General features: G+C 49.5%; 1 protein-coding gene across 2 annotated transcripts; it reads right to left on the bottom strand.

Moving 5' to 3' along the window:
• Nucleotides 1–4,518: 4,518 nt before the first annotated feature.
• On the bottom strand, nucleotides 4,519–11,251 carry CYSLTR1 (cysteinyl leukotriene receptor 1). Of its 2 annotated transcripts, XM_076347079.1 has the most exons (3): nucleotides 11,225–11,246; nucleotides 10,722–10,864; nucleotides 4,519–6,459 (listed from the first exon to the last, which is right to left on the bottom strand). In XM_076347079.1, exon 3 carries the CDS (start codon nucleotides 6,411–6,413, stop codon nucleotides 5,376–5,378), a length of 1,038 nt encoding a protein of 345 aa, XP_076203194.1. In that variant the 5' UTR covers nucleotides 6,414–6,459; nucleotides 10,722–10,864; nucleotides 11,225–11,246; the 3' UTR covers nucleotides 4,519–5,375. The 2 variants fall into 2 exon arrangements, with proteins under 2 accessions (XP_076203194.1, XP_076203195.1); XM_076347080.1 differs by lacking the exon at nucleotides 10,722–10,864 and having other exon boundaries at nucleotides 11,225–11,251.
• Nucleotides 11,252–12,548: the final 1,297 nt, after the last annotated feature.

Raw genomic sequence — 12,548 nt, 5'->3', positions numbered from 1 at the left:
TAGTTTGTGGTTAGCTTCTGGCAGCAGGTGGCTGCTTTGGGCCCTCTCTGAAAATGAGCACAAATAAAAACACATTTTAGCCTGCTACGAAGACAAAACAGCGCCCATATGGTTCTCTGCTTGCACAGAAGTTTATCCTGAAACCCGTCGCCCAAGAGGTAAAGGGGAGAGGTTTCAGCCTATCTGGGAGGCGCTGTGTCCTGGGCACCTGCTAGACCAGGATTTCTTGTTTGTTAAGGGAAACTCTCTGCCACGTCTTCCCATTGAAGAATTTGCATGGGTATCTGCTACGCTGTAATCCCCCAGCCAGAAAAGGATTACTGCCTCGATCAACACATAATGCAGATTTTTCTCTCTTGTATTTAACAGTTTCGCTCCATTTCACGGAGCTCCATTTCCCACCGGGAAAAGGGCTGGATCTCCCCATTTTTTTTAAAAACAGAAACCACAATATCTGTATTATATTCTTGTACGTATGGTTTGTATCCTGAAACAGCTACGAAAGGGGACTAAGGAATCAGTGTCTCCTCCCAGCCTCAGCCCTTGCTTATGCTCACACCTGCAGGCTGTACGTACTACAACGTGCTACAGGCTTCAGCCGAGATCGGCCTTTTTTCCCCTCCATATGGGAGTGAACCCTCTGCCCCGGCAAGGGCTGTTGGAGGGGAGCGACCACGGTCTGACTTGAAGCATCGCTTATTTTCTGCCCGGTGAGGCATCGTGCCCTGAACGCTGCTCAGGGCATACAGCACCTCCACAGTCGTAAAGCCCAACAGCGAGAAGCGTAGGTTAAAGCGCTTATTTTTTTACAGTAAACACACTATTAATCAGTTCATACTTCAGCATATAGAATACACTTACCACGCTATCTGAGCCCCACGTGTAATCTAAAAAGGTTGCAATGCAAACACATTAGCCCTAAGTAGACTTTCTTAGTGGCTTGACTTACGCTGGCTAAAATCAGAGGCCTGGAGCAGAAGTTTCCACTCTCGGTTTGCTTTGGGGAAAAAAAAAGTATATTTCTAGTTGTGGAGGTTGTAGAGCGAAGCCTGAAGATGTTACCTGCTTGCACCCTCAGACACAGGCACTAAACAGCAAAGAAAGAGATCCAAAACAGTATTAAGCGATGATTTGGAAGGCTTGATTCAAGGTTTTTGAGTGCTTAGGACCGGCAACGTGTGCGCAGCAAGTGATGGTCAGAAATGACAAGGCAGCTGGTTGGGAGTGTTTATGATGCTCCAGTTATTTTACCATCTTTGAGCAAACAGAAGTGGTACTGCATTACAAGTACGAACACCGGTGTCTAATTTACCCACTGAACTTCCTCGTATTAACCCGGGGACAATTACTATTTGCCAAATCAGGCAGTGCGTAAGTGAAAGGCTAGAACAAGGCATAGCCTGTCCCTCCAGCACTGGCAGCTACGTGGCGATTCCTCCTCCTCCTCCTCCTCCTCCTCCTCCTCCTCCTCCTCCTCCTCCTCCTCCTCCTCCTCCTCCTCCTCCTCCTCCTCCTCGGTTGGGATATTCGTGGCTGGCGCGTGCTGTGTTGGCACTGGGTTCCCTTACCGAGGACCCGATGGACTCCTCAGAGTGGGGCAGTGTCCGTGCGAAGGCAGCCGGTGGCAGGGACCGCTTGTTTCCTTTCGGAGACAAGCAAGACCATTTTATTGCCATATGGGCACAGCGAGGAGCTCGTCCTGGGTGCTGGTTTCTTCCAGAGCTATACCGGCTTTTATCAGAAATAACCTTCCCAGACAAACGAAGGCCAAAATAATGGGACTTCTGTCTTGACGATGCGATGCCGCAGGGCTGCAGTTACCATCAACTTCCAGTGAAAGCTTTGCAGGTCCGAGCTCCGCGCCAGGACAGCCATTCAACGGAGAAACGGCATTTTTTAGGCAAGGCGGAGGGTGCTGTTGGAGCCCGGGGCAGGAGGAGGGACCCTGCTCGCCGCCAGTGCCGAGGCCGGGGTCCCCGTGCGGGGATGGGTGCTGCTGGACCCCCTTCCGTGGCTGGCTCCTTCCCAGCCTGAGCATCCCTCCAGGAAAACAGGAAAAAACAAGAGGAAGGCAGAGAGGGAAAACCCAAAGATTATGAAATAAAATTCAGGCAGGGGTGGGAGGGGGGAACTGAGCGTGACCAACACCGGAGGACACAGGACAACGTTACAGGTGGGGAGCTGAGGCTGGACTATCTAAAAAAGAGAAGAAACCTCATTAGGCAACAACAGGCAGGTGCTCCAGGAATAACTCAGCACTAGGGGACACTATTGTACCGTAAATTGCAGCATAGGCAGCAGAAAAAAGTCCAGTTTCAAGCAAGAAACTGAACACCTCGCTTTCCTTTTTTAGGCATTTCTGACAGAGACACTGCACCAGGGTGGCACTTCGTCCCCCTTCCCAACTCCTGTCGTTTTTACAGCCCATACAAATGCTGCAATTTCTAACTCGCCTCATGACGGTAACGGGTCCTGTTTCCTGGCACATATTTCTCTCCAGGTCCCTATTCCTGAGCAAAATCCGATGGGCATTCGCTTTTCTGTGTGCCACGGGGCAAAGTCACAAGCAGGGGACAACCGCCCTTGCCTCTCACCTGCTGCCGGGCAGAGCCTGCCCGGAGCGAAACCCAGTTTCTGCCGAGCCGATGGCAAAGCTCCCTCCTCACCAGTACAGGCTGGAGTTTTCTAACTAAATAACACGTTGCAGATCCCACACGTATTTTTTGAAAACGTTAAGTAGAAAAATGTCATTCTCGGCAGACTTTTCCATGCAGGAACCCCTGTGTGATGCGTGACCGCACAAGATACCCAAATGCACCAGCCTTACCAAAAGCATCGCTTCCCGCCAAGTGTCTTACAAGCATTTTCTATCCGTAAATACAGGTTTACCAAGGTCCCGGCTGCTATTTGTTGGGGTGCTCCACCTCCACAAGACCTACCGAGACGCCAGCTGCCGTCAGAAGTGGTTTGGCTCTGGCAGGTCCCCACACTGGCAGCCCCAGAGGGTGCCCCGAGTCCAGGGAAGCTGGGCTACAGCAAAGGCCAGTTTGGCTGGACCAAACTCCAGCTCCGAGAGGCCGGGGCAGCGAGTCCTCCAACATCTCAGCCCGCTCCAGGTGCTGCCCTCAGCAGCTGCTGTGCTGCTTTGACCAAGCTTTCATTATAAATGATTATTACCTGAATATTACACGCTAGTGCTGTGTGTAGATAAAAGTGTATTGTAGGGAAGAAGAATCTGTCTGCAGAGACTTTAAAATAAGACACAGAAAACAGTAATTGTTAAAATTTAACTTGCAACATTTTCATTTAATTTTCAGCAATCTTTTTTTAAATAGTCTTTCCTACTGCACAAAAACCACTGCCATTTCTCTTGCTGTAACCATTGTCTCATTAAAAAAAAAAGATAAAAAGGAAAAAAAACCCCTCTGGTACAATAAAAATGCTTTGCAACACACACACGTATATAGCTTTATTGAACAATATTTTAAAATTTGGGAATGTGCATATTATTTCTACATATTCTGAAACTCAGTTTTCCATGATTATTTCTATTTACAGTTGCACAGTGCCTTTAATGCTTGGAGACACAGCTATAATACTCAATGCTAACCCTTGAAAAGAAGTTGTAGCCCACTCTTTTACACCTGCTCTCTCAAAGTAGTCTACAGTTATATCTGTATAAAAAGCTAAAAGCTCTGCCCTCCTGCGGGTTTAGGGGGAACTGTAACACTCCTCTACAAGAACAGCTTTCAGCCCTTTTCCACTTTACAGATCCTTAACATTTTCTAAAGGGGTTTCAGATCTTGTTGAAAATTCACATCCATAAATTGTTCTGCAGATGAATTTGCCTTTTTAAGTGCCTTTTGCTGACCCAGGGATATGCAGACTGTGGCGTAAAGAGTGAACTTGCACTCTTCTGTGTATCTGTAGAGATAATTTCTCAAGTAGACCCTTGCCCCCAAGCCAAACTCCTTTTGCTCGCTCTTATTCTACAGTATTAAAACTGTTTTCTTTAAGATAGCATCAAGTAGCTTCATAAATACCATATCAAAACATACTTGCTATTCAGTTGGAAAAGTGGTTGATAAATAAGAGTCTTAATCCTACAAGAATTTCTATTTCTGTCTCGATGTATCACGCATCTCGGGCTGGGCTTTGCTCCAGCAAAAGGCAGGCAGCGCTACTTTTCCGCAGATTCACTAGAAAAGCACAGGGATGTTTCCTTCTGTCCAAGATTTTGAAGTCTTTCTTTACATAAGAAACATAGCCCAATCTGGTTTTTCAATCATACTGTACTCAAAATAAGATTCACTCATGTCTCATCCAGACTCAGACTCTTGATCTCCAGGTCTTCCTAGAGATCTTTCCAAGGGCCTGGGGTTGCCTCTTTTCTGCAAGGTGTGAGCAAGGTGAACGCTCTTGAACAGGGTCAAATTTTATATATTTATTTTTATATATATATATATATATATATTTAAAAAGGACTTCTGCTTTTTTTTTTTTTTTTTTTTTTTTTTTTTTCTTAAATTTGGTCAATAGTTCAGAGAGGCAGGCCTGATCCTGCACTGGACTCTGAGCACCCAGAGCTCTACTTTTAGGTAAAAACCTCCTAAAGAACTGGAGTGATAATCCAGATCCCACAGCCATCACTTACAGGACCAGCCCCATTGAAATAAGTTTCAAATGCACGTGAGGATACCACCACTCCCACAGACAAGATTTTTCTAGAAACTCAGAAAATGCTGGCAGATCTGCTGCCCACGAGAGCGTGTCCGAAGAGCTGCTCGTTCGGGCTGGGAGAGGGGCTCAAGCCCAAGTTCCTGGATTTGCAGACCCAGGTACCAACGCTGCAAGTCTCACACACATAATTAGGTTGAAAACTGAAATCCAAAGCAGAAGCAGCTGGGAGCAGGGCAGGAATTATCCTGGCCTCTGCTGTGCAAATCATTTAGCGGCTGTTTGAAGATTCAGTGAAAACTCTGCCCTCTTTATTTGTCAGTAGCTCCCTGAGCGCCACGTACAGCAAATGTTGTGTTTACATTTCCCACTGAGTTGGAGAATTAATTCTCTTTGTAGAGTTGTGAAGTGAAGCAAATGCCCGAGTTTGTTTGGGTGAGTTTATCATCAGATCAACAGGTTTCTGGTGCTGCCAGAAGTGTGCTAAGTGGCTGTGCATGTCCAAGCAGTGCTCCCGGGGAAGGGGCTGGCCATCCCCGGTGGCGGCAGCACCACCAAGGAGCATAAATCAGGGACCGTCTACTGTTATTATTACATATCTAATTGTGACAAAGGCTTGGAAGTCTCCATCATGTCTTCTGGAAGAGTTCCGAGATCTCCATTGCCCATCTGAGATCTCAGGGGAAGGTCTAGCCCCCTTATGAAGGGGCCACGGCTGCCTTTCCATTGTCCCTATGGCTTTCTCCAAAGGGTTCCTCATCTTTCTCTTTTATGGAGAACTTTTTCCTGAAGGCTTGCGTTAAGCTGGAGGAAGAAGCCTTCCTAAACGTGGTAAGCCTCTTCCGAAAGTTGCCCCCTGAGAAGAAATAGAGAAGTGGGTCAAAGCAGCAGTTGGAAGCTGCCAAGGGGAGCGTTACCACGACCGATTTCTGTAGGTATATGGTGTCCTCGCAGCTGGCGTTCTTCAGCCGCAGCATGTGGAGGTGGATCGTACGCAGAATGTGGTATGGGGTGAAGCTGACCAGGAAGGTGGCCGTCACGATGACGATCATCCAGACCGCCTTCTTGCGGTTAGCCTGGTTCTTCCTCAAGGAATTTTTCAGTAAGGTCCTTATGATCATGGTGTAGCAGATGGTTATGACAATAAAGGGAAAAATGAAACCCAGAAATAGGGCAATAAAATCCAGGATCACCACTAGATTTGTCTTCTGAGAGTCTTCTGGGGGTTCGAAGCACTTGGTCTTGTTGTTATGTTGGTATGTCCCGTTTTGCAGAAAGGGAGCGCTTGTCAGGGTGACAAAAATCCAGATGCCGATGCAGACAAATTTAGCCTTCCTCTCCGTTACCAAATTGATGTTCTGGACTGGAAAAACAATGGCTATGCAGCGGAAGAAGCTCATTGCAGTCATGAAAAAAATGCTGCAATACAGGTTGACGTACAGCGCGTACGAACTGACCCTGCATAGGAAGTCACTGAAGAACCAGTTCCCTTTGTGGACGTAGTAGATGACACGCAGGGGCAGGGTGCACACGCAGAGCAAGTCGGACATGGCAAGGTTCAGCATGTACACCTGGAAGGCTGTCTTCTGCCGGTATGTTTTTATGAGGACGTACAGCACAACACTGTTGCCGACAAAGCCCATAATGCTGATCATGGAGTAGAGCGTGGAGTAGACTCGGTTTCGGAAGTCATCAATGGAGTGATGGCACGACAGGTTATCCGACGGCACCGTCATGTTGCCTGGCTGAGGCACCGATTCCACCTGGTGATGAATGTCAGGCCTAAGGATTTAAAACTCAGGTGAGTTATGTAAAGCAGCACATGAAAATAAGATGTGATTATTAAAAAGGAGGAAAAACCTATGAACTCTCTCGTACAGGAGAGAACAGTTAGGACGGGAGGTGGGTCTGTGCAGATCCGTGTTATTATAACTATCCGCTGCAGCCACCTTTCTTAACCTGGTACCAGCAACTGGTGATGTAAAGATGAGAGTCACATTTTCATAAGTCCCCAGTACTGGCGGCATCCTTCTTTCACCGAATTACCAAAAAAGCTCTAACTCCCCGCAAACTAAGGTAGCTACTCCTTAAAACAGCAGAGAGTAATAATGCAGGTGGCAATAGCACTATGCAATTTAAAATAGAAAGAACCAGATCTGGTCCCTAATGACTGTCCAGTCCTGCCTCTCCGCATCGCCTGGCGAATGGCTGTCTCCCTGTGCTCCACCTCCATGCCTGCCTGTGCAAGGACACGTCACTGCAAGAAGGCTTCTGAAACAGTAAAGGACATGGTCAAACAAGCCTTTCTCCAGTTTAAAAAAACAAAAACAAACCACAACTGTCCTGGTTTCGGCTGGGATAGAGTTAATTTCCTTCCTAGTAGCTGGTACAGTGCTGTGTTTTGGATTTAGGGTGAGAATAATGTTAATAACACACTGATGTTTTAGTTGTTGCTAAGCAGTGCTTAACGCTAGTCGAGGACTTTTCAGCTTCCCATGCTCTACTGACTGAGCAGGCTGGAGGTGCACGAGAAGCCGGGAGGGGGCACAGCCAGGACAGCTGACCCCAACTGGCCAAAGGGACATTCCACACCATGTGCCGTCATGCTCAGTACAGAAACTGGGGAAAGCTGGCCGGGGGGGCCGCTGCTCGGGGACTGGCTGGGCATCGGTCGGCGGGTGGTGAGCAGTTGTACTGTGCATCACTTGCTTTGTGTATTCTTCTTCTTATTATTAGGATTTTATTCTATTTCAGTTATTAAACTGTTTTTATCTCAACCCACGAGTTTTTCTCACTTCTACTCTTCCAATTCTCTCCCCCATCCCACTGGAGGGGTGGGTGTGGGTGGAGAGTGAGCAAGCGGCTGCGTGGGGCTCAGTTGCCGACTGAGGTTAAACCACGACAACAACAAAACATTTAAAAAACCCAAATCCTTTGCACAGATGGTGGAAGATGATTCCAGGCCAAAAGCTGCTCAGTGCACGACCAGACATTTGTCAGCTCCCCAAATTCTGCATCGCTCTCCTCTACTCACAGGTAGCACCATTTTTTTTAAACTTGCTATGCTAATAAATATGTGTAATTAACAGCTTTGGAAAAGATACCACCTATTATATCTGACGAACAGGAAGGATCGCTGTAGCACAGAGGATGCCGCAGGGCTCTGGTTTCCCTGGCACTGCCTGGGCAGAGATGCTGCTGCAACACCCGGCAGATGGAGCGGGAAGCTGCAGGGAGGTTCGTATCACAGAGGACAAGCCTCTTGGTCTGGAAACATCTGCACTACGGAGGTAACTCCCTAGCAAAGGGTTTCTTGGGCTTGCTTTTGCACATTGCTTTGATTTACATTAGCAGGTCTGGGGCTCTCCAGAGCAGCCAGACTCTACAGCCAGGGAGGGTTTTTGGATCCGCTCAGGCAGTCTTCAGTGAAATTTTATCGTTTCCTTTTGGTATTCATTTGAGTGCAGTGAGGCATGATACTCTTAATTTGGGTTGTCCTAAAGTAAAGTAAGAGGAAAATACACACATATTTTTCTCATTCATTTTCAGTTTCTAATGGTTCAGAGACAGAATCTCACTTGCAGTCTGAGACCATGTAAAACCCTGATGATCAGAACTGCAGGATACACGCAGACTGAAATAACAGGACTTGAACAAAAACAATGGTGAAAGCAACAGCTGGGACAAGAGCACCCAAGAACCCACACTGTCTGTGTGCTCAAAACTGATGTTAAGTGGTGCATATTTTCATCCATGAAAAGTCTAGCAGCATTAGAGCAGAAGGATTCCCCCAGTCTCTCCCTCCAAGATAGAAAACCCCCAACTCCCCCCCGAACCACGCTGGGATGCTCAAGGCTTCCAGTTTTCAGTCAAGTTTCAGCTATTTGGGAGTTATGCTCTTAAAACAATCCTTTCATTACCTGCAATGCACAAATTACATTAAAGCTCAACAGATATCAGCGAGGCGGCACAGATAGGAGAGGAGGCAAAACCTGACAAAAAAGAGGGTGTTTTTTCCCCTTGGGCTATTCGTGGACACGTAGGGGTGTGTGAGAGACTGACCGTGCGACTGCACAGAGGTCTTTGGCCAGAAGAGGCAGCCAAGACTCAACACAGCTCTACCCATCTCTGTCAAAAGCCATGGATCAGTACACTGTACATCATCACTTACAGTTCACCTTAGCTTGCATAAATGAAGCTTATCTAGCAACGCTCATTGCAAACAACCTGTTAATCGGCGAGAGGCAGCGAGTCTGCAGCCGTGTCCTCTCCCTGCCCCGCAAGCGCTGCCTCTCAGCAGCCCGGTTCTGGTGGTGGCAGAATCCAGACCTCAGCCCCAGCTTGGATGAATCCGGGCTCCTCACGATGGAAAGCCCAGGGCAAGTCTGAACACCAGGGATCGTCCCCGCCAGCCTCTCGTGGCTCCAGCCACCCCTCCTCTGCGAGGACCAGCCACCAGCACGGAGCTGCTGCCCCGGTGGCACAGTGCAGAGGAGGCCGAGTCCTGGGTCCCCTGGGAGATGCGGAGAGATCCAGCCTTCAGCCCGCACCGCTGGCATCCTCACTTGCCTGAGGTCTTCACTTTAGACTTGAGGTTCAAGTTGTGAAAAGAGCAGCACTCCAACAGTGTTTGAAAATCTCCAAGATAGGGCTAAAATTAAGTTTGCAGTAACACTGGTCTGATTTTAACCAATTGCTTGGGAGTGGCAGGTAGTGCAATATGCTCTGAAAAAAGCTGTATGATCCCCATTCTTTCTTTTTATCTGTCAAGATAATCTGGTGCAGGTGAAGAAGCTCTTACTACCGTAACTCTTATTGCTGCGTTAATACCTAGCAAGCAGACCTGCCGAGCAAAACCCCACCGTGCTACGCACTGTAAGAACACATTGAGATTGGTGGCTTGCTCTCTCATGAAAATTATAGATAAAATCTCTGTACTTACCAAGTTATCATATATCAGCTCTTTCTCAGACATTAAAAAAACAACACGACCAAGATGTCTGAGATTAAGAGGCTGGAATGATCTCTTTCGCACATTGAGGCTTTTTTTTGTCTGCCTGCACCTCCAGGCAGTCATGATCAGTATGAAGAAGGAGCAGAAAATGGGACAAATCAGGCTGCCCGGCGAACCCAGTGGATAAACAGAGACGTTTTGCCTAAAAGCAATAATGTCATGTAACGCTCAGAGAAGGGAAGAGGCTGCAGATGGACAAACGCGCAGGAGCACTGGGGGAGCTGGGCAGCGTGGGCAGAACCTGCGTCTCCCAAGAGCACGTTTTGGGTCAGGTTCCCGTGTGCCTTTTGAGAGGGCAGTAGCGATGTGTGTCTGCAGGAGGTACTGCCACCTTCCCGCCGCGGCGGATTTCTCTTCCCTTCTGCCAGTTTAGCTATCCTGCCTAAGAGATATTGATAAACATCTCAGCCCATCATTTGCACATTAGCTAAACTTCCTTATTTAATCAGAAATTATTTGTGCGCAGTTCTGAAGTGGTATTGAGCTGCATTATAAACTTTTAACCTCCTTTGGGGACTAAATTTCCGTCTTTCAGCTGCTATTCTTAAAGACATAGGCAGACAGCGAACAGCCACGCGAGGTACTTGTCTAAAAGGCAAATGAGACCTGTTATCTATCATATTTCTAAACATGATTTAAAATGTCTTTTGTAACGAAAAGGAAAACTGATGATTACAACATTGGCGCAGACTGCTAGAGCGTAAGAGAGCTCCACACCTAGAAACGTATCTGTAAAAACCATTAAAAAAACCCCAGAAAACACCATTTCTTAGCTGAGGCTTTAGGCCAGGTTTGCATCATGAATTGAAGACAAATGTCACTTCTGCCACATCCTATAGTCGTGGTTCACTGAACTATTTATTTACGTGCTGGTGAATTCAGCTCATTAGGAATGTACACAAGCGATGGCTAGCTGAGAAGAGTATCCCAAACTACGCAAAACCCTAAACAATCGTTATTCTCCACGCCTCACGCGGCTCAGCTAGATTTATAGTTGGTCATAAGTAGATTACACAATCAAAAAGCATACCACAAAAGAAGATGCTATCGTTTGTTTCCAGCACCACCAGTCCTCGGGAGCACCCTGAGCACCGACGTGAGCTGAATTCAACGTTTGGTGGAAAAGGCGTAGGAACGGCCTCAAAACGCGGCGTGCACGCCACCAACTCCCTGCTGCAAGAGGAACAGAGTTTGGTCTTGGAAAGAGGAACAGAACGAATAATCGAAGCCAGCGGCAGACGCTAATTAATAACCCGGCTCATTAGCACGGAACGGTGTCACCGAGCTCCCCGGGTATTTCGCCCGGCTGCAAACCGCTCTCTGCGGCCGGGACACCGCAGCTCCCGCGGGCGCCGGAGGCAGAGCCCGGTGCGCGGCCGTCCCGCCCGGCCACGGGGCTCCCCGCAGCGGACCGACACGACACGACACGACACGACACGACACGACACGACACGACACGACACGACACGACACGACACGACACGACACGACACGACACGACACGACACGACACGACACGACACGACGACCTACCGGAGCCGAGCCGGGCACGCTGCTCCACCCGGGCCGCCCCTCCGCCGCCCTTAAGCCGGGGCGCGCCCCCGCCCCGGCCCCGGCCGCCCCGGGGAGGGGCCCGGCCCCGCCCCCGCCCCGGCCCCGCCCCGGCCCCGCCCCGCTCTGCGGCAGGGCTGGGGGCACGGTCGCCCCGGCCGCCATCCGGAGCGAGGGGCTGGGAAGCAGCGGCAGCTCGACAGCATCGCGGCGGGGGGGGGGGGCAAGTGCAAACGGGGCGGCCTCAGCCGCACACCGGCAGCGGGGCGGGAAGGTGCCCCGGTCAAAGCTCTGGTGTGCTTGGCTAGTTACCGTGCCCTGAGAAATTGCACCGGCGGGGGCAGATCCGTTCGCCGCATGGCAAGTCAGCCACTGAAAAAATCCCCAGGCACGTGCTGACGAGCCTCCAAGCACTTTGCTGCTCACCCCTTTAAAAAATGGGAGATCACACGCAAATGTGCTCTGTGCTGACTTCTAGTTGCCCCTGCACCGAAAGAGATTTTTTCCTGCACTCAGGGGCAAACTCTGTCCCTACGCTGTCCTGGAAGTGGTGGCATCGCCCTGCCTTCTACAGAATCAGTGTTCCCGAAGGTACAGCCGGGGCGATCTTGACCATCGACACCCAGCAGAGCTGTTGGGGCTGTCCCCGCAGCATCGTCAGCCCTGCAGACCCCACGTCCGTGCGGGGGACCAGGAGAAGCAGAGCTCTCTGCCAGCCCTTCCTCAGAACGGGAGGGTCAGGCAGGCGGCGGATGCAGAGATGCTGCGGTGGCCAAGGAATAGCTCTGACGCTCATCCGGGACCTGGCAAGGTGATTCTCTTCCATGTAATCCCAATTGATCTCTGGTAGTAACTCTAATATTAGAGCTTTAGCTTCTCATGGGAAATAACAACGCTGAGTAAATAAACTTCCGCAGAATTAAGGATTAACTTCCAAAGTGGCAGGCACAAAAAAACATGACAGTAAACAAGAGATCCTGTAAATGCTGCTCTCTGCTCATGGGACGTACATGTCTCCACGTCCTCCTGTTTCCACGGCACCTCTGTGGTGCAGAAGTCACGCGAGGGGACCCCTCCCCGCCCGTCCGTGCCCCTCTGCGAGGGTCCCCGAGGCTGCTCCTGTCCACGGCCCATTTTCTGCTCAGCAGGACATGCCACGCTGTTATTTAGGAGTGCTCAGTGTAGGAAGGAAACATTCCCGCTATAGGGCTTGCTCTCCCCAGTCTGGCACGGGTGGAATCCCACCACAGCGTCACGGGCTGGGGAGAGCTGGGGCAGACGGGGAGGAAGGCGTGCGGGGAGAGGG

Source organism: Aptenodytes patagonicus, chromosome 9, assembly GCF_965638725.1.
Source record: "Aptenodytes patagonicus chromosome 9, bAptPat1.pri.cur, whole genome shotgun sequence".
NCBI classification, from domain to species: Eukaryota; Metazoa; Chordata; class Aves; order Sphenisciformes; family Spheniscidae; genus Aptenodytes; species Aptenodytes patagonicus.
Note: the sequence above shows the minus strand (reverse complement) of the source record. Positions and strands in the feature narration are given on the sequence as shown.

Coding starts and splice junctions, on each gene's coding strand:
- CYSLTR1 (XM_076347080.1), bottom strand. CDS start 6,413: ATGACGGTGCCGTCGGATAACCTGTCGTGCCATCACTCCATTGATGAC.